The following is a 26,902-nucleotide window of genomic DNA, read 5'->3' as shown; positions in this document are numbered from 1 at the left end:
AACTGAAGGAATAATAGTCTTAATAATGCCCAGAAAATAAAAGACTTTTGTATCTAAACCAGCATTTAATATGACTTAGGCACTCCACTGATATACAATATTGAATTGAACCCATAATAATTAAGTACATGTAGTCTCAAAATCTAATAATAATTACTACACGACACATTTGATTGGGTATCTATAATAATTACACGCATATTCATAGTAAAATAGTCCATACATTCCCAAATTAGGACTATTAATAATTAATATAACATTTTTTTGTGATAAATTAAATATACAACTAACTTTGGTTGACTATTTAAATTGTAACCAAAAGTTATATTTCACTAGACGTCTAAATTTAAAATCATTGTAATTATACTATGCGCTACATAAAATTCGTTTCGATTCCTCATCGGCTGGCGTCCGCCTGAAAACAAATAAATAAATACATTACAAACATGATAAAATAAGAAACAGATGAAGTCACTATAGTAGTGGAAAGAGTTCACAGGAGAAACCATCACCTAAAATGTCTTGTTAGCATAACACGTGTCGTCATGCAACTATGGAGAAATTGTATTAGGTATGGTGCACTGAAATTTTTTATAGTTGCATTTGTGAAAAATAATAAAATAATCTACTTGATCATCGGGACTTGGCTCTATCATTTTCTAAGGCTTTACTTTTGAAACGCAGACTTTGGGTATTGTTACACAAGGCGGTAATGGCAAAAGATTATTGCCGTATCTAGCGTGAAAAATTTGATCTAAGGATGAATCACTATCTTCAATATTAGCGTTAGGTCTTCGCACAGCATTGCATTGGTCCTGAAATAAATGTTAGTTACGTAATTTATAAGCCTACGTTTAAGGCAGATATACAGATTTGCCATAAACGGTATGAGATATAAGAGTAAATTAAATTGAAATAGGCATTGCACAAATAAGCTAGATAATAGGTATATAATTACCGCTAACTACTGCATTTTAAATGCATTGAAACGCGTATTATATAAAGTTGTAATGTCTGTTTTCTTTATGGTTGCACAAAGCGGTCTTAGGCCCGACAAATATTAAAAACAGTTAAAGAATAGCAGCATATTGTTTTCTAACATACCACAACATATAACAATTGCCGTGGTCTTACCCACAACTCTGTTTACACACGCGTGTGGACTGTCCATCAGATAAAATACATGCAATACTCTCACAGTCCTCAGATGTCACTCAATACTACCCACGATGGAAACCATTCTCATAATAATAAAATTTGATACATGTATGTATGTATAATCAATTATATCATCAATTGAAATTTAGTCAAACATTTGCATTTAGATGAGCTGATAATTGTCGTATTATAAAATCAAAATACGTTATTTTACATAACATTTCGCTTTCAATTTTATGATTATTCTTAGATAAATACTATCGTTTTATTTGCGTGTTATAACAGTACTTACCAGAGCTTCAGTCTTCTTACGTAAATTGGACCTAGATAGCGTTAGAGCTAGTTCTGATTGTAGTCTATTTGATATGGAGACTTCCTCGTCTCCGTTAAGCAGTCCGTCAGTTTTATCACCGTTAAGGAAGTCTAGTTTAGTTGGCTCTCGTCTGCTACCACCTCCATATGCATATTCACCTATCGTAACAGATACGGGGCGAGCATGTTTCTTCATCGTGGCTGTTCCATTAGGTGCTTTAACAAAATAATTAGACGGTGGCTTTGGCAGTACATTCGAAGGGTTTTTTAACTTATAAGATTCTAATGACTCCAGTTCAGCTTTTTCATCTTTTACATTTTTAACCTGAGAAGGAGGTTCTGTTTTTTTGTTGTAATCTGGAGTAGGGGTTCTCGTCAGCGTCCCATTTTTCCTAAAATTTATGTTTGATAATAATTCTGCAGAAAGCTGCTTCGGCATAGGTTTCGGATTGTCTAAAGTTTTGTGGTTTCCATTTTGGTGACCATTAGCAGTCGGCATCTAAAAGAGAAACAATGCAAGAATTATATCACATTATCTATTTAACGTATCTTATCAATTTTTTAATGACTTTTGTCGTTTTCCTACTAAAGATATTGGTGACTAAAGACTAAAGGTGACTGACATTTTAGTATGACCTAACTAAGATAATACTTACTGGTGGCGGAGGAGGTGGGTTGTCCGTGGCTTCACCCTTCGATGGTGCATGATGGTTGTTTGTAACCTCTGATGGTTGCTCCACCTTTCTCAGAGGTAGGGTTTGTTGCCGGTCCTGAGAATAACAATAACAAACATTTATTAATACTTACTGTAAAATTGAATTCGATTTTTTATGTTATCAATGCTTAGCAACACCTACTATTTGAGTGCTACGTAATTCAAAAGTTAAATAGTAATTAAACACAGCAAAACTATTAAAGCAACTGTACCAGTCTATCTGTATGTCTTCATACAAATACAATTCAACCTTTCAATTTGGTATTATAGACAAGTATAATAATGCCATGAATAAACGCCTTGAGCAAAAAGTAGAGAAACTTAAATTTTAAATAAGTTTAATCAAGTATTTATTTAATAGAATAAAACAAATGTAACTGGCTTTGATATTGACCTTTGGCCAAACACATCATTTGTTAAAGGAAGTTAGTAAAGTAGAGGTTGAACGAAAAAATGTTGCTGACGTGAACACGTAAAAACCGAAGGTCAACTCTGTTTTAGGTAATAACAGTAGAATCGTATAAACGAAGCACGTGATTAGCTTCAAATACATTACATTCCAGTATTATACAGACATTAAATCACTCATTACTCAAAGGAAATTACCGATCGGATACCAGGCTGATAAAACAAATATTAATCAAAACACAACAACGTTATTGTTTAATTATTTCATATCCTCTTATTTACCAAATACAATAGAAAATGTATTCGAATGCATCATATAACAAGTTAAGTATGTGTTCACAATCCGTGGTTAATACGTAAACAAGATCATCTATTGTTTTATTCAACTGTTTGATGCATTTTCTTCCTTATGTATCTCTCAACAAACAAATCTCAAATAGCCATTCATCACTATCACTTTTTGAAGACTGACAAATTTGATAAATATATTGACTCATATTGTAATAAATAGAAATATGAGACTAAGCAGACAAATATAAGTGTTGATAATGAGTAGAGCCTATAAATGCAACTTTAAAGGAAAATCATTACGCATATGTTATCTGAATTGCACAATAACATGATCCTAATCACAGGGCACTCCCTACAGATTTTAAATGTTGTTAAGGTGGTAATCACGCACGCTATCGAAATTGTTCGTTTCCTGATTAAACGTGTAGAACATTATTTGTTACGCATGGAACGAAATATTCAGACCCAACAATAATATTGAGATTGAAAATGTTGCTAGGACACTTTTCCCTCGAAACTATTTAATTCTACAAGCCCCAACTTCAAATACAAATGTTCTAATCATAATGGCTTTATCTTTTACTAATGTCGCATGATGTAGCGGGGAAAATCGACCACTATTTATGACTTTTTATCCAATAATCCAAATTTATGCAATAATTTGTTATTTGTTAAATATTTAAAGTTTTACTTTGTATAGTTTAAATTTAGTATTAGAGAGAAAAAAATAGGTAATAATTAGTTAATTGGTAAACATAAACATAATAGTAAAAACTAAATCTATGTTCTCATAATTAAAATCTCGTGCCTAGTTAACAAACACAGAGCGACGTTGTAAGGATCTAAAACAGGAAGGATGCTTTGCTTCTTACACCCAAACATGTTGCTTTTAATGAGCTCTACATAAAAAGTTATCATTGGTGTCTTTGTTTTGCGGAAAAAGACGACAATAGAGTTAAATCGTTAAACCCAGGTGCATTGGTCTCTAACTTTTCCTTCAAATTTCCGGCGATTAATTAAATAAATGGAGGCCCCTGCAATTTTGTGTGCCAATCGCAGGTCAACTACAATTAGAAACAACAGCCATGGTTGCTGTCTTTAATATAATAATTATGGTATAGATATGAAATATCTGACAACTCTTCAACATTTTTGCCGTAAAGGTTCAAAAAAGAAGGAAAATAAAGAGTATTCCTGGAAAACTCATGTAGGTATTACATGAATACTCGTTTCAGTTTAAAGTTTTTTTATTTAGAAGTATGCACGGAATAGTGCAGTTGTAAATCAGAGGTTCTACCTTTACCTCTTTATATTATAGCAGTTCTAGAAGCGTTACAGCGCACTATACATAGAGCGACATCTCTCTTCCACAACAACAATAATATTTACAGGCTTCATGGAATCTACGCATAGAAAATACAAATTGATCTACTGGACAAATATTCAGCGCATGGCCGAGTACATTATGTGGGTAGTTACTATGTTAATATTAAACATGAAACCACTCTGAATCACACTTAACCAAAAAACTTTCCATACGAATGTTTCAGAGTGTAATAATCATTAATCTCAGCCTTATCATTACTGTGGTTCAAAACGATAAATAGTGTTATTCGATATCCATGTCGGAGGTTTTATATTTTTTCGTATATTGAGATTGTTTGGAGTGGCTAATGAATTGGAATAGAGACCTTTCACTGTCTGTATCTCCTGGATCCAAGAGCAGGATGCCTTCCCACCTCTTTATTGAAACATTATAAACGTCGACATATATCACATCAAAGACTTACCTTTTAAAAGCAGTTAGATGTTTACTTTAGAGTTCTCTGTTTTTAACTTTATCATCAAACCCCTGAATTTAATTAGCTCTTCCGTAGGTATAATTTGAGTAATTGTAACATCAATAAAGTTGAAAAAAGGTTTTACCTTCCATGAAATACTATGAGAGAGTATTAATTCAACATAGGTCAGGATTATGCTGTATTAAAATATTATCGTACAAAATTTCGCAATCGGTCACATTGCATAGCCACGAACACACATGGTGATATCATCTAATGTATTAAGTGCGGATTATTACCAGCTGTGTTATGGAAATACTATTATGTTATGTGGTCGTGTTGCACTCGGTGGCCTTCGCAATTCCAGTTTCATAGGTTTAAAGTGCATCATTTTAATACAATTATCTTCGTATTAACTACCCTTGATATTCATCTCATTGACACTAACAATTTGATCATAATATATTATTGTACAGTACACGGTCGTGCCAAAATAATGTATTGTGAAGAGCAGTCATCGAACATAATTTGGCAAGACAGTGCTCTGAGTAATATTCTATAGTAGGTACCATACTCGTACTTTATTCTGGGTTCCCTCCCTTAGAATGATTCAGTGATGGATATAAAATTGGATGCGCGGGTCACTTTTGATCAATAATGACAAAAAAATAGTGATTAACATGTTTTTTTATGTTATTTACGTCACGTTTTGGCCGCGCGAGCAAACGAGCTGTCTTCTTACAAATTTTACCAAAATCTGTTTACTCGAAACAATATTAGCATAAACCAAAGGTTGTATTAGGCAAATCCGTAGTGTAATCAATACTACCGAACCGTTATATTTTGTATCAGAATGAGGGATAGATAAAATCAACAATCAGAACTTAGTGTTATCAATGTTTAACAATCAGTCAACTATGAGAGATAACTTTGACTACATCGTTGGTCACAAATGGCGTGAACGTCATTCAGGTGGGTTTATGTAAGTAGATTGTAGGTGTGCGTGTAAATACAATAGATACATGTACATATTGTTATTTGGTAGTGAAGATTTTTCTGAGATTATTGTTGTTTTCAAACAACATCGTCTTCGTGACGTCATGGTGTCGAAAATAACAAAAATCTGCCGACCATTGATAAAATTAAACGTGCATTTTGAAATCATGTCACATTAGAAAACATAAGAAATCAACGTCACTGAGTGATCTTATATTTAATGTTATTCTATCACGGCAACTAGCCTCAGGTAACTTGGCAGGTTATTAGGCGAGGTACCTACTTATTTTGTTTCGCTCCAATAATAACAAGAACATTTTATCCAAACTCTACTTACTTCGTAGCACTGTATTATGACCAAGGGCTTGGATTTTGTAGTATTCTTCATCTTAGAATAACAATTTACTTAGTACGAATTATTTATATTTAAAACACAGTTCTTTGCACAGATCAACACATAACACTAATTGAGAATAATCACTAAAGAATACATTTTGTCCAAATTTTAATGAGATTGAGAACGAAGCATGAAAATGACAGAAATAATTGCCATAGAGCGCGTCAAGGTCGTATGTATTTTCCCGTAGCGTGAAAAATCGCAGGAATATTGTTTGTACGACGCGACGCGGTCGAGATACGTGCGGTGTACGGCCGGCGAAGTGCAACGAGACTGTGCGACCGAGCAGCAATCACACGACTCACGAACAGCGATGGCGTGTGCCCTCGCCGATCGCTTACTCACTGCCGTTATCAGTGCAAAGCAGAATCTAACCAAGTACCGGCAAACGTGGCGCGCCGGACGCTGCCGCTTCGGCCGTGTACCTCAATCCATAAAAAATCGTATCAACCGGCAACAACGCGAACCATTAGTTTTAAATTAGTGCGCCAACAATACTGCCTTGTTCTAAGCGCAATCATTAGACCAAATCAGCGAACTAAACTATGACCATAGAACCGTGACTAATTTACAAGAATTCTTGACATTAAGTTCTGAGTTTTGTAACTCTGTCAATTCTTACTGAAGTACTTCAGCTGCGAAACAAATTGCTCTTGCATGATGTCGGACGTTAGAGCGCTATTGATTTTACTACACACATATATGAAACTCGCTTGTTATTTTATAGCGTGTCGTTTAATAATTGCTTAAGTCACAATAAGCCGTTTATAAGAAAGCTTATGAAAACAATGATGATTTCCATCACAGCTGCACTCTATTGTCCGTTAATTAGATAAGAGCGGAATATCTCTAGATCACCCGACTCTCACAACAAAAGCTATTGTAGTTCTATCAAGATCGAAAGGTAACGTGACTAAAAATACTTTTAGCCATCGAACCTGTTGCTCTAATTATGTCATTAACTGTTATACCTGCAGGTCGTTTATGAAAGGAAATTAATTCGTGATTCTATGTATAAAATAAGTATTTTCCTAAATTATATAAATAGGTTTATTTACATTGCTGTAAAAAATCTCAAATACATATCAGGAAAAAAAAGGAACCAATGAACCCAGAAATAATCCTACATATGCAAATTTGGTAAATTTTTATCATCGTATACACTCCAAATAATAGTAATGCTCCAGTAACTTAGTGTTTATGTAAGCACATAGTAAGTAATAAATGATTCGTGTCGAAGTGACCCAATTAATTTCGTAAAGTAATTGTCTCGAAACTTAATGTTACGTAATCCAGATAACTTTGTTCTAAGAATGAGTTGCGCGGGCGCCAGTACTTAAGTGAGAAAACTTTTAATAAGTCGTTAGTTATGCCTTAATGAGATGCTTAATTAGGCACGCATCCTATTCAACTGAATACACCATTTCCGCGCTTAGTTTTGTGTAAATAGTCATAATAAGTATATTACCGAGTAATATACGTACCGATTCGAATTTATTAAAACAAAGAACAAAAATGTCGAGTAACCAAAATCAAAGGCTTGCAGCGTGTTTTTTTTAAAGCTTTCTACCTTGGGTGGTCTATGGTCGTAATCGTAACCACAAGTGCAGTTGAGAAGACACCGATATGCATAAAACATAAAAGCATCACACGTACAATACAACACAAAACACGTAGAGACGTATTTACATGTTATATTTACATATTCACGTGCCTGTGACCGTGTAACATACATCGTTCAATTATTTACTCTCCAATGTATCAAAAATAGTTCGATTAGATGTCTAAAAGTTTATTCATAAACATTGATTTTCTTCTTACTGTGTAAGTACCACTTGACTTCTTCAAGGAACAATTCGTGACACGCAATTCAAAAGACAGAACAAACTTATTTTAAATGTGCAGTTTATTACGTCGGCAGAGTTCTTAGAGGTTGACAATATTATTCCTAAAAAATAAATAAATCGTAAAAGTTGGCTTTCCTTACAGGAAATATCATTACAAGAACAAAAACGCGTTGACTTTTTTTTAGCAGTAAGTGGAAATCCCATGATACAGAGTACCCACGTACGGTAATGATCGCTATAAATGCAGATACTACTGGGAAATGCTTTTAGATGATTAAGTGTCTATGATTTGACTTCAAACGACCGGTAGCTAGTAGGAAGAAATTATACACAACTTCTATGATGTGTTATAAACACAAATGTAGAGTTCTAGCTGTAGCTTGGATAACCAATTTAAAATTCCGTTAAGTTGATATTAGGTTGAGATATACCTAGTTCTATATATACCTAGTTAGATATTATAGATAGTTATCTTTCGTCATTTTTCTAATACAATTAGTAGCTCTAGTTAATCTTGTTCTATTTTTACACTCGCTACACAATGAGATTTACATTTGTATTAAAATAGCACAAAAGGTAAATTCAAATCACAAAAGGTGTCGAAACGTAATAAGGAAAATGAATCACTAATTAGTTTCAGTGAAATACGAAAAGATGATAGATAACAACATTATGAGCGTAATCGGTAAGCCCGCGGTGCAATAAAAGCAATGCCAAAACAAATTGTAATATCAAATTTGATAAATTAATTTTGGCAATCTTCCTATAATTGTTTCTTCACTCATAATTAGCTCATCGTCATCATGAATAAGGTAAATCTCTTTTTTGGTGTGGAAACACTCTCCATTCATAGAACAATCTTCGCGTTTAATGCATTCCGAAGAAGCCGGATTAATAAATATGTTGCTGCCTCTTGAATAAAGTACTTGCTAGTCCACCTACTAGACTGACGATCTAAGTAGTTAATCGCGTGCGCATTTAGGTATTTACAAAGTACAGGTAAATGTGCAAGTTGGACTCGTAATGCTAAGGTTTCATCCACATAACCATCTAGCTTTGGTACTCCAGGAGTAGAGTAAAACGTAAATAACTAGTGCTAAAGATAAAATACATTCACTTACCAATTCTCCATCTTCTTTGTTAGCTGTGTCCGGTTTTTCATTGTTATCTTGTGATAAGAACATTTTCCTGTGCACTTTCTTAAACTCATCCATGAGCGCATCGTGCTGCTTCTTCTTGTCATCCGTCGGCTTTGGTGGAGGTGGCTTCTTCGCTGGTGGAGGTGGTGGTCCGTTTGATTCTGAACTTGGTTTCTTCAAGTTCTGTTGGAATAAAGACAAAATAAAAGGTGTGTAAATTTAATTTCGATCCCTAGCTACAAATGTTATTTTTTATTGATTGCACCTTAGTACCTAAAGAAGATTAGACTAGACCGTTACATAACATCTACGTATAGTCCTACATCAGAAATATGTAAAGGCGTATCAAATAAATTACGTTATTTTTAGCTTATGTGTCATAACAAATAATATGATAATACATGTCAAATGATAATCTAGCACTCTGACGTTATCAGGGTTTAAGTAAGAAAAAATATCTATGTCCTTAAGAGGAAGTGCTACGCAATACGGTAAAATTTCATAACACATACACCGCACATTAGCAAGAGAGAAGCAGCTCTTCTCAATCTGCCTACACCTAAGAGGTGCTCTTTTGCAGGACTTGATGGGATCAAATATTCTGCCGATTGTGGAAATATTTGACACGAATATTGCCTACCATTTTGCGTCGCTGTATTTCATCGGCAATGGCACTGGATAACGTAGCGGAGCTGGACATACTTGCGGAATCCGAATTACAATCGTTTTTCATAGGCGGAGGATAATTACAAGCATTTTTCCCGCAGGTCGTTGTACTTGTGTGATGAACTTCTACTACTATTGTTTTTTTGTCGTTGTCTCGATTCGTGTGATTTGCTAAAAATGCATTTTTCCTAGGCGACTGGTTATCGTAGCTGCACTGTATGGTAGCGCCATCTTCAGTTAAATTGATTATAGTTCTATTTGAGGGACTCGTGATGTAGTCCTTTTTATTATTTTTGCACCGTAAATTGCTTTTATTTTCATATGTGTGAGGATTGTTTGGTATACTAGGACAGTCGTAGTCTGGTTCTATGTCTAAAGGTGAATCAAAGTTGTGGATATCACCATTCTTCCATTCGAAATCTAAGCTATCCCATGTTCTTCTCTTAAATCTGCTCATAGTTAACCTGAAACAAAAATAAATTATAGCACATTGTACTCAAAAACTTGTCATCAGATTTTTCTTTTATTTTAGCGCCAAGGTTTTGCCTTTAAATAGATGATTCTCATTTCGGAACTAGGATATTCTTCGTTTCCTCTGCATATTTTATTTATAGTTTCAGTATTAATAAGATTACCTATCGGCACGGTCAGCGGCCTCTTCGGCAACGCTGGCGAGCCGCCTGCGCAGCGCAGCAGGCGGAGCTAGGGGGACGTGCGGCGCGATCGGCGCTGGGGATCTCTCCCCAGCAGCTGATGACGCGGAGCTGTTGTACCCCGAGCTCTCAGGAGACACGAGGTCGGTGCCAGCACCTTCCCGGATCACCAGCTCCAAGCGACCAGTCGCTTTCATTGTAGATATTGCCTGAGGACAATGCAGAAGACATACTTATTTAATGAAATCACTGTTTTGACTGCTACTACAAAACTTTAAATGTCCTGTGGGGAAAAGTTTCCCCTGCAGATCATCACAACTAATATCACAAGTATTCCTTAAGAGAAGATGTATTTCGTTTAAAATTCCAAAGTTTTTCATGGTTGGCTGGAAAACCTCTTTAAGATACGTAGCAGTAAAAATACAAGTACTTAGTTAATGTAGCTTATATTTATTACGAGATCGAGTGTTCGAGGTACACTTAATGCATTCTTATATAGTCACGTAGGTAATGAGATTTTTTTACGACTCTATAATACACGTGCAGTATTTATTTGTTTATTATCAAGTAGGGATTATTCATCCTCGGCGACAGCACATACCTATTTCCACATCTCACTGAAAGAGCACTCTACAGGAGCATTGAATGCATAAAATAGGTTTAATGACTCCCATAATATTATTATTAAAACGTAAGGCTATAGCAGAATTTATTCAAACTAATTATGGCAGTGTATAGTTTTAGCATCTTATAAAGTCACTATTTAGTATTCTGTGCTATAACCCAAAAGATTCCCGAAGAATTGCTGACAGATATGTTCTTATAAATAAAGAATTCCTTAAAATATTTATAACCTAACATTAATCCCTGATGGGAGCGTAGTATTAAAGGCAAGAAAGCTATATAATCTACGTATATATTATATTTTCGTTTGACTATAAACTATCAGTTAGTAGCACAGAAAAGTCATCGATATTGTGTGCCGTACCTACAAAACAACCTGCTCCTGAATATAATTAAGAATAAACATCTTAATAAACTCCAAGTTTACTAACGTAAGAAGGTATTTATTGGGCTACAAGTATATAAGTACCAAGGCAAGCAAGAAGTATTGTCTTTTATATATGAAGATTATCAAAGAGGTCAGGACGATAGCCATCTAAAAGCTAGCTTCATTACCCTAGGCCGGACAGACGGCGTCATCAGTGGTTTTAAACCGGTCCGAGGGTCAAGGCAGGCGGACGCGGATAAATTATCCTAGAACCAGTTTTCTGTTAACGTAATACATCCACCTATGTTCCTTAAAGGAAGACTCCTTAACGGTAGAGCTTTATAAGCAATGTGGTTTTGTACTAACCAAGCTCCCTTTAGAGTCGTAAGTTACCAAGTTAGGGTTCTAACTATTTGTATCAGATCAGATTAGCGGCTCCGGAAAACAACAAGTATTATGTTACGTTTTTGCTTAAAGACACAGCGATGCACAAAATTATAGTGACATCTTTTGGTACTTTGATAAAGGGCCTAAATCATTCTAGATTATAACGTGACGATCATAACTAGAGTCGGAATGTCAATTCACATCAGCATTTAAAACCTATCAGAGTGCAACCGACCGGCTGCCTATAAAATGGCAATAAAGTGGTCGATTACGAAATGAAAATGTATAATATGCTACAAACCTCGTTGAAGGAGACGTTGGAGAAATCCAGGCCGTTACACGATAAGATCTGATCGCCGGGCCGCAGCCCCGCCTCGCGCGCGATGCCGCCCTCCCGCACGAACTGCACGAAGATGCCCGGCTTCCACTCCGGACCTTTGCAAATTCTGAAACAATATTCAATTTACGAAATCAATTTATTACGTCTTTTGTTTTTGCTCCGACATGACCGAGATTCAATGTGTACTTAGATGTTTTTTATTTACACGTATTCAATTTTATTTATATTTCTGTATTAGGTTATGCATCCACCAATACAGTGACGTTCTCTTATCGTTATACAAGAGGAGTACATCACCAATCGGTACACCAACAGATGGATTGGCCGTTGGTTCCTAACAATAACATTAAGGGTGTTATTTATCATATAGTGTGCTACTGACCCGCAGCCAAGTTTGGCTCTCGGTGGAACCAGGATGGACAGCCGCATGTCCGTCAGCCGCTCGGTGTCGTGACACAGCGTCGGAGACGACGACACGTCGGAGCCAAGCGACGCCCTCTCCGACACGAACTGCCATGACAGTGGCTCATGTGCCTTGCTGAAATACACACAACGTGATCAAACAACTGTGCACTTGTTACTTGTGTAAACACCACAATTTTACACCGAATTATAAGTACTTACTCTTTGACAGGCAGCATGCCCACATCTGCAACAAACAAAAGGAGCTACGTCAGATGTAAATAGACAAAATAGTTGTTCATTCTACATTATGTAAGAGAATATGCACGTCTGAAGTATTTTTGGTGCGGATATAGAACTGATAAATCCTGTGTAATAAGTTGGACTTCCGTAGATATATAAAATGTATATGACGGACAAAAATTAGTGTAAGTAATAAAGAAGTAACGTAACTCCTTTTTATTTTTAACCGACTTTAAAGTTAAGAAAGAGTGTGAAACTCCATTTCCCAATCAAGAAAATAAATTGACTAATACTCAATGTACTTTAAGAAAAACCTTACATTTATGAAATCGTATGCTTCAACAATCATTGAATCATCGGTGTCCCACCGGGCGTCATTTCATTTGTCATAATTCGTTTTACGCAACAGTCTAGTGATAGACAATGTTCTTAGGCACACGCCCACGCGCTTTCACGAGACTTATAAAATCTCCGCAGCTTCTATTACCGGTCTCGTTGCGCTCCATACGATTTGATTAATTATCATACATTTATTCGCCGGTACATTGTCAGAAGACCTACGTAGTGTATTGACGTTTCGTGGTGTGCGCACAGTTGCATAACAACTACAATTATATGTATATAGAAATTACTATAAATATATAAATTTACAGTTATCTAATATTTTAATTTACCTACCAATCAACTCTCAATGATAACCTCCTAAAATGTATATGAGTTATGTAATTATTTAAGCCTTAATATCCTTTTACCTGCGTGTAATTATTGGCTATGGATAATTGGTTGGAAATGGATGCAGCTCTCATTAAACCATTATATCATGGCATGTTATAGCTGCTATGGTTTTATAGTATACCTAGTTTACTGCAAGACCCTAATGATGTTCTGTTAAGATATGGCAAGGGCATGGATATATTCTTGGAATAAATCTGACACTTCCTGCCCACTGACCCTGAATAGTAAATATATTTATAAGACTAGGTAATACATTTTGCATAAATTGACTTGTTATTGGCTGACAATCTCAAATCTTTTTTTCTAATGAGATACATTTAGCTGTAAGTCTCCCAGAGATTGTAAATAAATAAATAAAATAAAAATACCTTCTACCGCATATAAAACCTGCACTTAAAGAGTACCAGAACTGATTCAGTTTCGAAGAATCAAAATGGATAAATTAACCGGATTGTTTTGATGGAGATGCATTCCTGACGGTGCATTTGTATAGGCAATGAAATTTCACGAAGTATTGTGTTCACGTGGAATGAGAAACAAAGGACAGTGTTGGGATTACAGCTAAAAGGTGTGAAAGAAAGAAAAATGAAAATCTCACAATTGAACATGGATGAATGCTTTGAGACTGGGTGGAATAGCAAATGAATGATAGTACCTATTAACAATCCCTTCGGTATAAATCTCTGGCAAGAGTCTACAGGATTTTCCCGGGTACAAAAAGTTCAAATAAACTAAAAGGTAGGTACGAGTAAGAGAGCAGAAATAATATTTTTGCCTTTCATTAATTTTGATGGTACATGCCTATCATGCTTTTTGTTTGTATTTGTAGTAGGTATTGCGTGTACACATTTCGCATTCTACTTACGTCTAACTTTGATCTTGAGTCGTGTCTGCGCCGCAAGGTAATGCACGAGTTCAGCATGCACAGCGTCGTCCACTCGGCACCCATTCACGCTAACCAGCTGATCACCAACCTGTAACCATAAAACAACAAGTGTATTAATTAATGGGAATTAAGTAGATAGTTACTAAGCATAGATGGCGGGATGACCTTGACAGTAAGGTCAGATAGTACCAAGAATGGGGAATGCAATTTGATCTTGTTCCATTCGAGAGGTTTTCCTATCCAAGTGGAAAACAAAAATAAATGTTTTGAAAAAAAAATTGTTAGATATGACTTAACCGCGCATGGATCCGGTTATAGTAAACCCAATCATAATAAAGTATATTTATCTATCTCTAAACCAGTTAGGCAGGTTTGTCAATAATAAATATTTAATCCAATACATTCTGTAGAAATCATAACCATCTAAGTCCTAAGACAATCTCTTTTACCGCAAACGCTTTAAAATTAACGTCAAAACATAGTTTTCCTTTAATGCCTAAACAAAGCACTAAAATAATTGTTATAGACTTGTTTAAATAATTCCATGTTTAAACTACAACAGGCCTGCACATGTAGTTATTACTTTGGTGCATAGTTACGCCACCGAAGACTAAGCACAGCTAGGCATGCTCTACCATTGACGCAACATTGCAAAGTCAAATAAAAGAACGGCGATTTCTTGTACCTGGTACATTACATTGTGGTGATATTGCGGATTGCATTCACATTAACAGTTAGTTATAAATAATAATCTCTGAATAAAAATAAAGTTACTATTAATTACCTATTATTAAAATCGTTCAAATATAACTCTTGTTAAATTTAAGTGTGTCAAAATAGTTATCTGTTTAACCATAAAGTTTGAACAAAGTGCTTTCGTATAGCCGATATTAATTTCAAATGTTACAACTAGTTTGTTATTATACACAGGCGTGTTTATAAGATTACCGATATCACAAAGTTCACAACACCTGCTCAAGAATTTACAAGCTCTTGTAATACTCAAAAAGAAAAGTGCTCGAACAATAGAATCGCCATTGTTATCCAATTTGATTGTTCCATTGGTTTGAATCTGTTTGACCGATTATTGTACGGTGTTTAACATGTCACAAATATTTTCCTCAAATCGACGTGCTTAGCTTGTACAAATAAAAAAATGAAAACGGTTATAGAGAGTTGAAATTGTTCTGTTCCGAGTCTCTAAGCGCGCTATTTGACTTAAGTTATGTAAAGTTGGTTCACAACTCAGGGACAGAAGCCGTGGCCTACTTTTCTCGATGCCGGCTGTGCTAAGGGATTACAGGTGATATTTTTAAGCACACCATTTATTGCGTTATGAATAGAGTAAAATCGTGATTTAGGACTGTTCTCGATTTGTAAATGTATTTGAAGTTTGTACACACGTAACACACGCATGACTAGAAAAATGATCTGCCTCAAATGGAAAGGATGGTCAAGTAATCTGAATCTGAATGGTAAAATAAAAAGATAGTAGATCAACTTGTCATTTTTTTTATTAAGTGGTTGTCTCTTTTTACGTTCACTATTTTGTGGAGAAACTGAAGGTAATCTACACAACTGCAGTGTAGTGTAACCGTCAGTCATGATCAATGCATAGGGTAGCACTTTCGTCAGTTTCATCACGTAGTTGTCGGGCGCAGTAAAAGAAGCCGGACAGGTCGCGCTGTGCCCCACATATCGGACAACTTTCGATCAGACTTTCGTTACATACAAGTCGTCTTTTTTGCTAGTGACGCAAAAGAACGCCAGACTCCACGACGCCCGGCCCTCCCAATGAATTCACTTTCTTTTTGGAATGGGTGTGATTGATGTATTTTACTTGGTTATGTATATTTACAGCACGGCCACGGGCCACACACGCTTTAATAATCCGGAACGCAGCTTCGTTTAACTCTTACGGTTTTTTGTTCTGTTTGCTTAAACGATAAACGCGAGATCACTTTGCCACAACAATACTTATCTAAGATTTTTCATACAGTTGACCTGTTATTCGGACGAAAAAGTGAGTTAAATAACTGGTTCTTCTTTTGTGAATGTAATACATACCTTTACGTTAAAGTTAAAATTAAATATCTATTTAAACATTCTGAAGTGTTTGCACTTGTTTCTAAAGTGATCAAGTGACTCATGGCGGCAACGTATTTCAAATACAATAGGTTTACTCTATTTACTTTTTACAACGCGGCCTTGTTGATTCGATATTTCTCTGCTTTCAAATGAAAAAAAACTATTATTGTTTCACAACTTGCGAGCATATGATACACAATGAATTTTATTTTTGCAATATTTTTATTACTTTGTATTTGTTCTACCATTGGACGTACATAATGAGATGTACTTTACACAAAAGGTTTTAGTAACATTTTTTTTAGCTTTTGATATCTTTAACAGGTAGCACAATATCTACACTATAGTGTGACCGTGGACCCTTCTCAAGAGGATCATATTAGCGCTTTTCTATTTTAGCAAATGTTATACAAGAAGCATTAAGTTGAAGAGGCGCACGCGAACGGAAAGCGGTAGAAAGTCGGCGGTAGAGTAATTGAGTGACTCACGCACTGGACATGTCCGACCCGCCTCATGGGAACATGGACTATTTACAAAATGTCATATAATTGCGCGTAACTACCATCCTGCTCTTGGCGTGCAACTTAGCAAGTATAGTGTTGTATATAGTCATGATAGTAGATTATATTATAATTTGTAGAGTTTCACATCCTGTAGTGACACCTTCGTCTACGATATGTGAGATGTGAATACCGTTCTTGTCATTACATACAGTTATATAGTTAATTTAATACAGAAAGTATTTAAACGATTTCTAGCTAAGGTTGTTATTTAGAAACTTGACGGCTATACCGTGCCTTGACCATTATTGACTCGTTTGTTGACTTACTAAGTTAAGTGACGTTTGTATCAGTGTTTAGCACATGTCGTTGACTCCAGGTTCCAGATACAGTTTATTAGCTCAGTATGGAGATGTGTTCTCGTCTCGAACTCTTGATAATTTCTCAAAACCTCTCATTGTATTATTTTAATAATGGCGGATGTACGAAATTTTCGTAACTTCTTTGTCGAGGAAGTAATCGTGTGAAATGTTTTGTAACGCCTGCAAATAATATGTGCATGTTTTGGTGAACCGTCTGATAATAAAGTGTCGACGAATTCTTCACAAACATATCTATTTTAGAATTCTTAAAACAGATAGTGGTTCCCTACTACTTGAAAAAGTTAATCTGTTCAATTGGGTTATATCATAGATATAGAACCACTACATGCGAAAAAGAGAGTGTGCTCTTATTTGATTACTATTTACCAGATTGCTTAATATTCGTTAATGTTTATAATGTTATGAAATCATCTTCTTCTGAGTAGGTCGTTACTTTATTCCCGTCTATAAAGTAACGATTCACCCACTAATAGCCATTCAGCTCTCGATTTTAACATCAAATTAAAATTATATCAATTCATGCAAAATCTTTAAACAATCCTCTACAAACCCCTACAAAGCTATGTAGAACCGTAATTGATTTTAGAGCACAAGTGTCACGACTGTTTTACAAATCTGTACAATGAAATGATCACGTCATTAAATCAACAATAAGGTTGCGGTGAAATGTGCACCGTCACCTGTTGACCAATAAATGATATTATGTGCGACTCACGACAACAGAGCCGTCAAGTGTTTGACCCACATGTTCGAGACAACGAGGTGATCATCATGGTAAATGGACTTACGCATGAGATTATACTGTGGCCAGAGATACCAACAGTAGTTACGTGAGCACTCGAAAAGAATAGAATGCGTGTTGCGACAGTAACTCAGCCTCGGATGTGGGTAATTGCACAGAAGCAAGCACTCCGCTGGGGGTTTAATTGTGAGCAAAGTTATTCGCACGCGCCCACTGGTGGAACACTCAGGGACCGTGAGAACATGTAATAGTAACAGCAACAAAAAGTGTCAATAGAGATTAAATCTTCCCTTTGCTCATATAAAAACGAAAGGAACACACGAAACAATGAAATAATATATTGCCTAATAAACACAAGAACGAATAATAGTGAAAAACTCTTCTAATACAATGTTTCCACGTATTGATCATTGTGGCATTCCACGTAACTATACAGCCATTCGGTTACTTTGTGGATAACAAGCTTTATTATGGTGTTACCACTAGGCACCGGCAAATGCCATGACTAAATAATTATTGGATGTTACAAGACGAATGTGGTAATAGTACTTCGGTTCTTTGTTATTCATAACAAATCTGTAAGCGTTTTAATGGTTTTATGGGCAAAAGAATTTTGTAATTAAAACATGGAAACTTTACTTCATAGTTATAGGTAAGTCTAAGCTGATTCCTCAGAATGCTTCCACCGATTGCACCACTTTCCAGGTAGAACATTATTATAAATCAACGAGGTTGCGCACTACTAATGTACGCCCGCATGCACGACCATTATTATCTCTTGATTAGGTACTAATTTAATGCTATATACTTTACATATCTTGTATTTACGTGCTCCTTTTAACCCTGGCAGCAAGAGTTGTTATTCCGAAAAGTAACAATACCCGTATAGATCTAAATAAATATAAAGAAAAACTTACCTTTAAACCCTGCACGTGCGCTTCAGAGTTAAAATCAACTTTAGATATGAAGAATCCAGTAGCGTATTCTCTGCCGCCTCTGAGCGCAAACCCGAAAGCTGGCGCTACTCTGCGCGGGCGCACGAGTCGTACGACACGCACGCGCCGGTCGCCGGCTGCCGTGACGGCCGCACGACCGGACCCAGACGTCGTCGTCGACGCTGTTGATGGCGCGTACATCTTGACACTGCAACAACGAAAGTAGTTTTGATGACTATGACAAATTTAAAAAAAAGACTTATTTTAAAAGAAAACATACAACTTCAAGTAAAACTGTTTAGCTCAATGGAATTTCAATGTAACAAACCAAAACAGTACAGACGAATGAAGAACCTTTTAAAGTCGGTTGAAAAAGAGATGGGAACGTAGTAGCCAGTAGGGAACGTAGAAGCTTGAATGACAATTATGAAACTTTATAAATTAGTATTCCGTATCCGTTTATATTAATGGAGAATACCATTATCTAGTTACATTTCTTCGAAAAACTTTACATTATTATCTTGGTCATAAAAACCATAATATAATACTATTATTATTGTGCTCGTGATGATTGCCAATTTCCCTATGTAACCGATCATTATAAAGTAGGCGACAGAAAGATAATGAATAGTTTCATTCTAGATCCACAATGCTCTTTGATATGACAAGCCGTTAACCTGTTGCCACTAATATACTCTCTTATCATCAATCTCGCTGTCGAACACCATAAATAAAGAAATGACGATCACGTAACACAAACCAAAGTAAAACGGTACATGCACACGTAAGAAATTAAAACTTAAATTACAAATCTTTAATTTAATTGCTTTTCATTCGTAACGAAAAATCGTGATAATTGTTCAAACACTGACTCATATGTGCTGCAGTGTATAGTAGCCACGATTTCTGTTTCTTTATTTAAGTGTTAGATGCGGTATGGTATTTATAAAGGCGCATCGAATGCGAAACACGTTTTTATAATCAACTTGTACGCAGCATTATAACAGCATTTATTTATTCCAAGTTCTACGGATTTTTTTATAAAATAATCAAATTATTGAACACACATGCACGAACCATGAATGATATTAATTGGTACATAAATGTAGAAAAGAGGTGAAAATTTAAATGCATTAAAGAATCGCCTTAAATCATAACGAGCCTTAATCAGGTTAATATATGGAAAATAGATACATTAAAATTCGCAATTTTTAACTTTCTTTCTTCTATTTAAATTACTGACACAGTAAGTTAATGTATGTCACTCAAAGTATACCGTTTAAAATGCTAAGTAATGCTAATTTGTAGTATACCGATGTAATACTTAAAAAATGTTGTCTGAGGTTTTCAGATTTTTGTTCCTTTAGAGGAAGGGGAGTGTCTATTACCCTTGTACATCACTTCGTTGTCTCCCTGTCTGTTAGCTCTTAGAGAGCCTTAGAAATCGAATCTCTAGTCCACCGTATCGAAAGATAAGCTATGACCCTATGCTATGCCTTTTGTGTGTGTTTACCTGTATGTATAGATTATTTAAAAAAAGGGCTAGCTTAATCTATTACTAAGCACGTAGGATAAAATCATGTCTGGAACAAGTCAATGATATTCATATTAACAATTTAGAAGTTTTTTCGTTGTCTGTACATTTGCGTTTGTGATACCTTTAACTTCGTTATCATTTATGAGCCTTCCCAGTTGCAGGAAAAAAATATTTTTTTTACGAAACCGGCAACTGGGACCGTGGTCCGAGTTTATTGCGGTCCCATTTGACAGAAAACTCCTTGATAACGCGTTTCTAAGAGAGATTTTACCATTAATAAGGCTTATAAAATATGCTAATGACATGAATATTAAAGTTTTGTTTTGCTTCTTTACATTTCTGTATAACATAATAATACTAATCGTATTTAAAAGTGATAATAAACCAAATTCCTTTAAGACAAACTTGAAAAAACTATCGCTTTAAAATATGGAATCATTCATATGATACTCGATAATCGATCAATTACGTAACTCGATTAAATCAAGTGGTTATGAAAGAATAGAGTTTATATTTAAATCGATGTGTTACGGTCCTTTGATCCCAGATCGTCTCTCACGGAACAGGTCGCTACTCGTAAGGTTACAAGAGCATAAAGTGGAGTGCATTGGCCGTCATCACACTTGACGTAAGATTTTCGGTGGCTGGGTTTATGCGGATAATCATATTACATAAGTAGTTTATACCTATTATGTAGCTAGACTTATTTTAGTAAAGGATATACCTAAAAAGCGAATATCCTCTAATTACATTATTAACGATTAACTTAAACTACTGTCGCTCATTTATATGCATGATTTAGATTCTGATTATTCAATATGTGTGCACTGACCTACTATTTAAAATAACAGAAACCGTATTTATCCGAAATATTTAACTGAATGGCAATATAATCATTTATGGAGTTTCAAATTTGCATGACTTTATGTCAAAGACCATAGATGCACCTTAATTATTTGTGAGCCTATGGTTAATAGTTTCACAATAAGGGGGGTGGCTTAATTAAACAAATGCAAAATCAAAATTCTTTAAGACATATTACTGTTAAGCCTTTATTGATTTTTTACAAGACGACCATTAAATGCTACATTGAAGTTAGAACGAAGGATCACTGCACTAGGACAATAGAATAGAGACTCAGTTTAAGTTATTTTTGAATTCTTCTACAGTTGGTATCTTGTAAATGATTTTACCAGTACAAATTGTACTTATAGAAAAGTTTACCAATCACATCCTTAGCGAAGGGCATTAAGAAACGATCCCCGGTATTTTCCTTGACATTATCATATAACAATACAGCTTTGTAAAGGTCGAATTGTGTACTATATTATGTTTCTTCGTCAAAGTCATAACTCAGGCGTGGTCATCAGGTGTTTTTAAAATACTGTTTAATTATTATGTAATCGTTAATAAGTCGAAGTACACTTAATTCGTACGGAATACAAAGGTGACTCTTTGACAGACTTTTGTCCAGAAACGGAACAGGCTGAAGATAATAATAAAGATGAAATAACCATTGTTCATCTATCTTTCATCTCTGTAGGAAAGAGGCCAATCGTTAGGACATTAACAAGCTATATTATATTTTATAAGTTACATATTGTACAATATACGTAGTAGATGTTACCATATAAATACGTGTGTCCATTACCAGCCATCGCTTTTGGTATGGACACCAGAGTTCCAACTATATCTAAAGTTACAAGTGACAGCTAGGCAGCCAATAACCTCTTTCTCGTTATAGCATCATGCCTTTATGTGGCTCAAAATCAAAAGCTCAGAGGGCCTTCCACTGCTTCTGGCAGTATGATTATTATTGTAAAATCTTAGTGAAATAAACGTAAAACGAATCATTAAGTGATTTCAAATAGAGTCATTCAACCCTTAACAAAGCAGGCTTAAATGCGAAGCGAAACGTCTTTAAAGAATCTGTACCGAAGTTAATTTATTATTTTCAGGAACAAAGATTGTAAAATTACATGAAGGTATGAATATGGAGACGATTTCTCAAATCAGCTAAGTTATGTAAAATAATAGATTATTTTACCTTGAACTTAAACTTTTAAACATGTCGCTGACTTGTTGACATTAAAATGTAAGTATTCTACAAACACTTAATTTTTATTTAGATCACGTTGAGAGCGGAGGTCAAAAGCGTGATGCTATGCAAGTTTATCTAGCGACTATAAAAACTAAAGTTTTGTTACTTCACGAAGGTATTGTCCTTGTTATTTGTATGAGGTATAAAGGATGCGGGTGTCACGGTGGAGGGGCAGGGGGCGAGTGCAGCCTCCTCGGGCGAGGTGCAATGACCCCTGCGCAGCCTCCGGCAACTTGCTCTGCAGCAAATGTTCGCCACACTCATTGACACCGCGACACCAGTGATATTAACCTTAATTAACTTGTCCCGCGGATAAAATGAAAATTGTTCGCTTAGCACACATATCACACCTAGTTTTCTCTGTTAGTTAGTGTCTAATCTCATGAGTTTTCTCTCAGTTTGTTACTTTGCGTACGATATGGGATGGATATGATTAATTAAATTAAGGATACTAAAATAGGGAAAATGCTTATAGCTCTAATAAAGGAAATTACATAAACATAGTTAATTATCAAATCCACCAAAAATTAAAATAATTACCTTCGTATCTACGTTAATGTCTCATTTAAAAGGATTTACAGCAAGAAACCTGTATTTTTATTTAGTTACGAGTTTGCTATTTAAAAGTAATGCTTTAGCTACGTGTCCAGTCTTTGCCAGAGATCTGAAAGTTAAAAGAAAAACCTGTCCTACTTAGCGGGCGAAAGTCATTAGCAAAAACAACATTTTTTTACAAAATTATCTTTTAACAAATAAATAGCTCGGAAAGTTGAATACCTGCATTAATAAAATGTTTATGAAAAAAAAAACTCCAAAAATATGTAATTCTTTGCAAAAATGTTTGGCCGTCTCCTTCGCCACTGTCTGATAGAGCGAACTATTCAACAATATGACAGAATCGTGCAAGTGAAAGTTTAATGGAATTGCATAAAGGTACACTTGCCACAAAATGTTTTAACCACGTAACCTTCTTACCGAGCTGTTCAAAGTTCTCAACTGACCTATTCATGAAAGAATGCTATTAATTGATGTCAGGCCAAATTATTTACCATTCAAATATCTGCTAAAGTATACTCAGCAGGTAATAACTATGTGACTTTGCATATATGGTTACATACAGCTACTGCAGTAAGTAAGTATTACTTACTCCAATAAATATGTTGTACTATAGCATTTTTCATTTTAGCAGAGCATTATTCAGATGTTATCGAAATGTTGAATGAATATCATGACGGTGGGTTAGGTAGATGGCAGTTTTATAATAGAAAAATAAATGAAGTATTGTGTGTGCGCAATATCGGTCTAGCATGGTGCGGGTGGCGGAGTGACGCAGGTGGCGAGAGCGCTCAACCGTGAATCCCCGCCGCCCCGACCGACAACTGTTCCCCGTTTTTTCCAACAGGTCGAGATCAATGGCCGACGGAATCCACGTAAGTCTCATAAAATCACGAATAATCCGCCTTCATTATGATCTTCTCCTTAGAACCAAATGAGGTAATCGTGACCAAATCCCCGCTGTGCGACTAAACACTACACGAACAGATATAACTTAACTTATCTCCATAATCAATAGTTGACAGGCTTCACTTCAGTTGATAAATAAACGCAATGCTACGTTCCCGGAAAACAGATCAATATTGCTAGGAAACAAAACTAAAACATTTGGGGAGTCGCTCCATGTCCACAGGCGAGGGGGGTTCTTAATTTCCGGCTTAACCGAGAAGCCTCACTCTGTACAGCTTACACGCAACTGTATTAGATTACACCCCTGACAGCAATAAAAGTATACGACAGTATAAATATAAAATGACTTTCCTACGTACATTAAAAAATCATTGCATATTTTCAAAACTGAATATTTTAACAAAGAAAAGGATGTGCCACTTATCAGAATTAGCAATGGTGTTGGAGTGTAGCGCTGCTCGCTTACAAGACTAGGAATGCCGTAAAACAACGACCGGCGGACAAACCGGCCGTGGCGACTCTTCGCCAATTAACCGCCTCCGACCTCTGGGCCGCATGCCTGACCGATTATTCCGGCCGATACTCCTCATAGATACGAACACAAGAGGAGAATCAGTTCGTTTCCTAAACACTTCATATATTTTCCAGCCCAATAATGAAACTGACGCGTCCAAGTTGTAACAACTACGCAACCTATGTAAGATCCACAGATGCCATTACAAAGTACAGGCCGCCGCGTGGAATCTTACACAATCTGACATATGTCGTTACCTCGGTTCGTCTTCAAGTTATGTATAAATGGTGTGAGAAAAATATTACATAATTATTTTTTAAGCAAACCGTTGACAAATGAACCTAAGAGTACATAGAAATCTATTAAGGTATTCTAAAAAAAAAACAGTTTTGTTTAGATTGAGGTACATAACGAGTATTTTCTAACTCAAACTCTAAGATCTAGGCAAAATATAGTAAAAATAGATTATTAAGAGGCAAAACGCTTGCATGAAAAGAGGAAACGAAAATGCGGTAGGGAGATAAAGCGAAAACTACTTTGAACTTATTTTCCTCCCTTCATTTTATAAGGTAACAGCAGATCGGTTATGACTTCTCACATAAGCTGAGTGAACGACACAAACAAAGAAGAAAGCTGGAAATCCAACATAGGCAGAGAAGTCTTAAAGAAATCGTTGGAAAAAGTTGGAGACTCCATGAATGGAAGGAAAGTGAGCTGACGGACTAGACGACGACGCTGCGCCGCAGTTTCAGTTCACACGCTCCATACAAGCTTGGTTTATTTTCTAAATGAATATTTATAATTGTTACCACACCCCATCGTTACATTTACAGACTATACGATTGAAATAAAAGTATGGTCTAGTTACTACATTGCTTTATCTAAGACAAATCTTTTGTTTTCTGGAATGCAGCCTGTGTAGAATAGGCCCGGTGCAATATCAACTCAAACTAGTTTCTTACCAGGCGAATAGATATTTTGAATGCTGAAATTACAAATAACTTAACTGAGTCACTGTATCGAATGGAACACTGTTTTTATCAAATAGCTGCTCTATTGTCGGTTATTATGCTACTGTTCTTAGCTGTAACGTACATTCATCCATTTGACATGACTAAATAAATAATGAAACACCTCAATGTGACTTTAAATGATATTCACCTTTTCATTATTCACCTATTTTCAGTACGCTACTTGAAAACATCCATATATTTTTATGTACGGATTTTACATCTGGATAACAAAGTAACGGAGTTTGTGCATCGAAACTGGATTTCGTTAACGAAGTTATGGCTGAGGTAGATACCTACCTAAACGATATTTATTTGATTACCTAATAACGGGAAGTTTATTATCCTGCTCGGTGAGTGGAAGAAGATGCCAGGATACCCGTCTAGTTTTTAATTACCTTGAAAAACTAGTTGGCTACAGCCAGCTATATTTACTGTAAGAACCTATTATTATTTATTATTTCTTTTTTATTTGTCATTTAAATATTTGTACGTACATTGTAAGCGTTGTTTAGGCAGCGGATTTCACAGGTAAAATCGTTATCTGGATTGTTAATCAATAGTGCGATAGCTGAGCACGGGATAACCAAGGACAACACACATAACACGATCCACGATAATGTACACAACACCAGAAATTGTATGTAATGTAGCCACCGAATGTTGTATCTGATATAAAGATCATTGACTTATCTACATCTCTCATCTTATTTTATCTTGTCATAACCGCTAGTAAGCACTTTAGTTAAACTGAGACGGCAAAATGTGGGTACTTTGGCAATTTATATCTTAGCTTTAAGCAGAAAATAACATAATGAAAATGTTTAGCACTCACCTAAATACGGAGACCAGTTTAATTTATCAGTGTTTCACCTCGGATAACGTTAAAACAACGAAGCATTATCGCATCGATCAGTTGCATTTCACTTGAGTGTACAGAATTCTATAGAATTTTACTTCACTAGCTCACTATTAACAAAATATTACACACGAAACTCGTTGAGATAAAAGGTTTTAAAATGTGTTCACGGTTGGTTTATGGTAACGTGAGTGAGGTAGCCGCGCTGACTGCGAGCTGCACGGGTCCACTGGGGGGGCGAGCGGAGCGGCCGCGGCGTGCGCTCACGACGACTCACCGGCACGAATGATGCACGAATGTCAGCAAAAATAAAAGCAGTTAAAGAAAGTTCGACGTCACCACTATAAAAGCCTTTGCGTAGCTGCTCGATTCGAAGTTAATAACTCATGTTACGCGTGTAGCACTGCCTAACTGCGTGTCCC

General features: G+C 35.7%; 1 protein-coding gene across 2 annotated transcripts; it reads right to left on the bottom strand.

Annotated features, from left to right (window-relative positions):
* Positions 1 to 52: 52 nt before the first annotated feature.
* Positions 53 to 26,902, bottom strand: LOC113508327. Of its 2 annotated transcripts, none has more exons than XM_026891293.1 (12): positions 26,457 to 26,902; positions 18,978 to 19,203; positions 14,327 to 14,435; positions 12,706 to 12,730; positions 12,464 to 12,619; positions 12,043 to 12,187; positions 10,346 to 10,572; positions 9,685 to 10,174; positions 9,027 to 9,227; positions 2,127 to 2,240; positions 1,451 to 1,969; positions 53 to 415 (listed from the first exon to the last, which is right to left on the bottom strand). In XM_026891293.1, the coding sequence occupies exons 2-12, from the start codon at positions 19,194 to 19,196 to the stop codon at positions 398 to 400; spliced, it is 2,223 nt and encodes a 740-aa protein (XP_026747094.1). In that variant the 5' UTR covers positions 19,197 to 19,203; positions 26,457 to 26,902; the 3' UTR covers positions 53 to 397. The 2 variants fall into 2 exon arrangements, with proteins under 2 accessions (XP_026747094.1, XP_026747095.1); XM_026891294.1 differs by lacking the exon at positions 26,457 to 26,902 and adding an exon at positions 26,119 to 26,377.

Source organism: Trichoplusia ni, chromosome 2, assembly GCF_003590095.1.
Source record: "Trichoplusia ni isolate ovarian cell line Hi5 chromosome 2, tn1, whole genome shotgun sequence".
Classification (NCBI taxonomy): Eukaryota; Metazoa; Arthropoda; class Insecta; order Lepidoptera; family Noctuidae; genus Trichoplusia; species Trichoplusia ni.
Note: the sequence above shows the minus strand (reverse complement) of the source record. Positions and strands in the feature narration are given on the sequence as shown.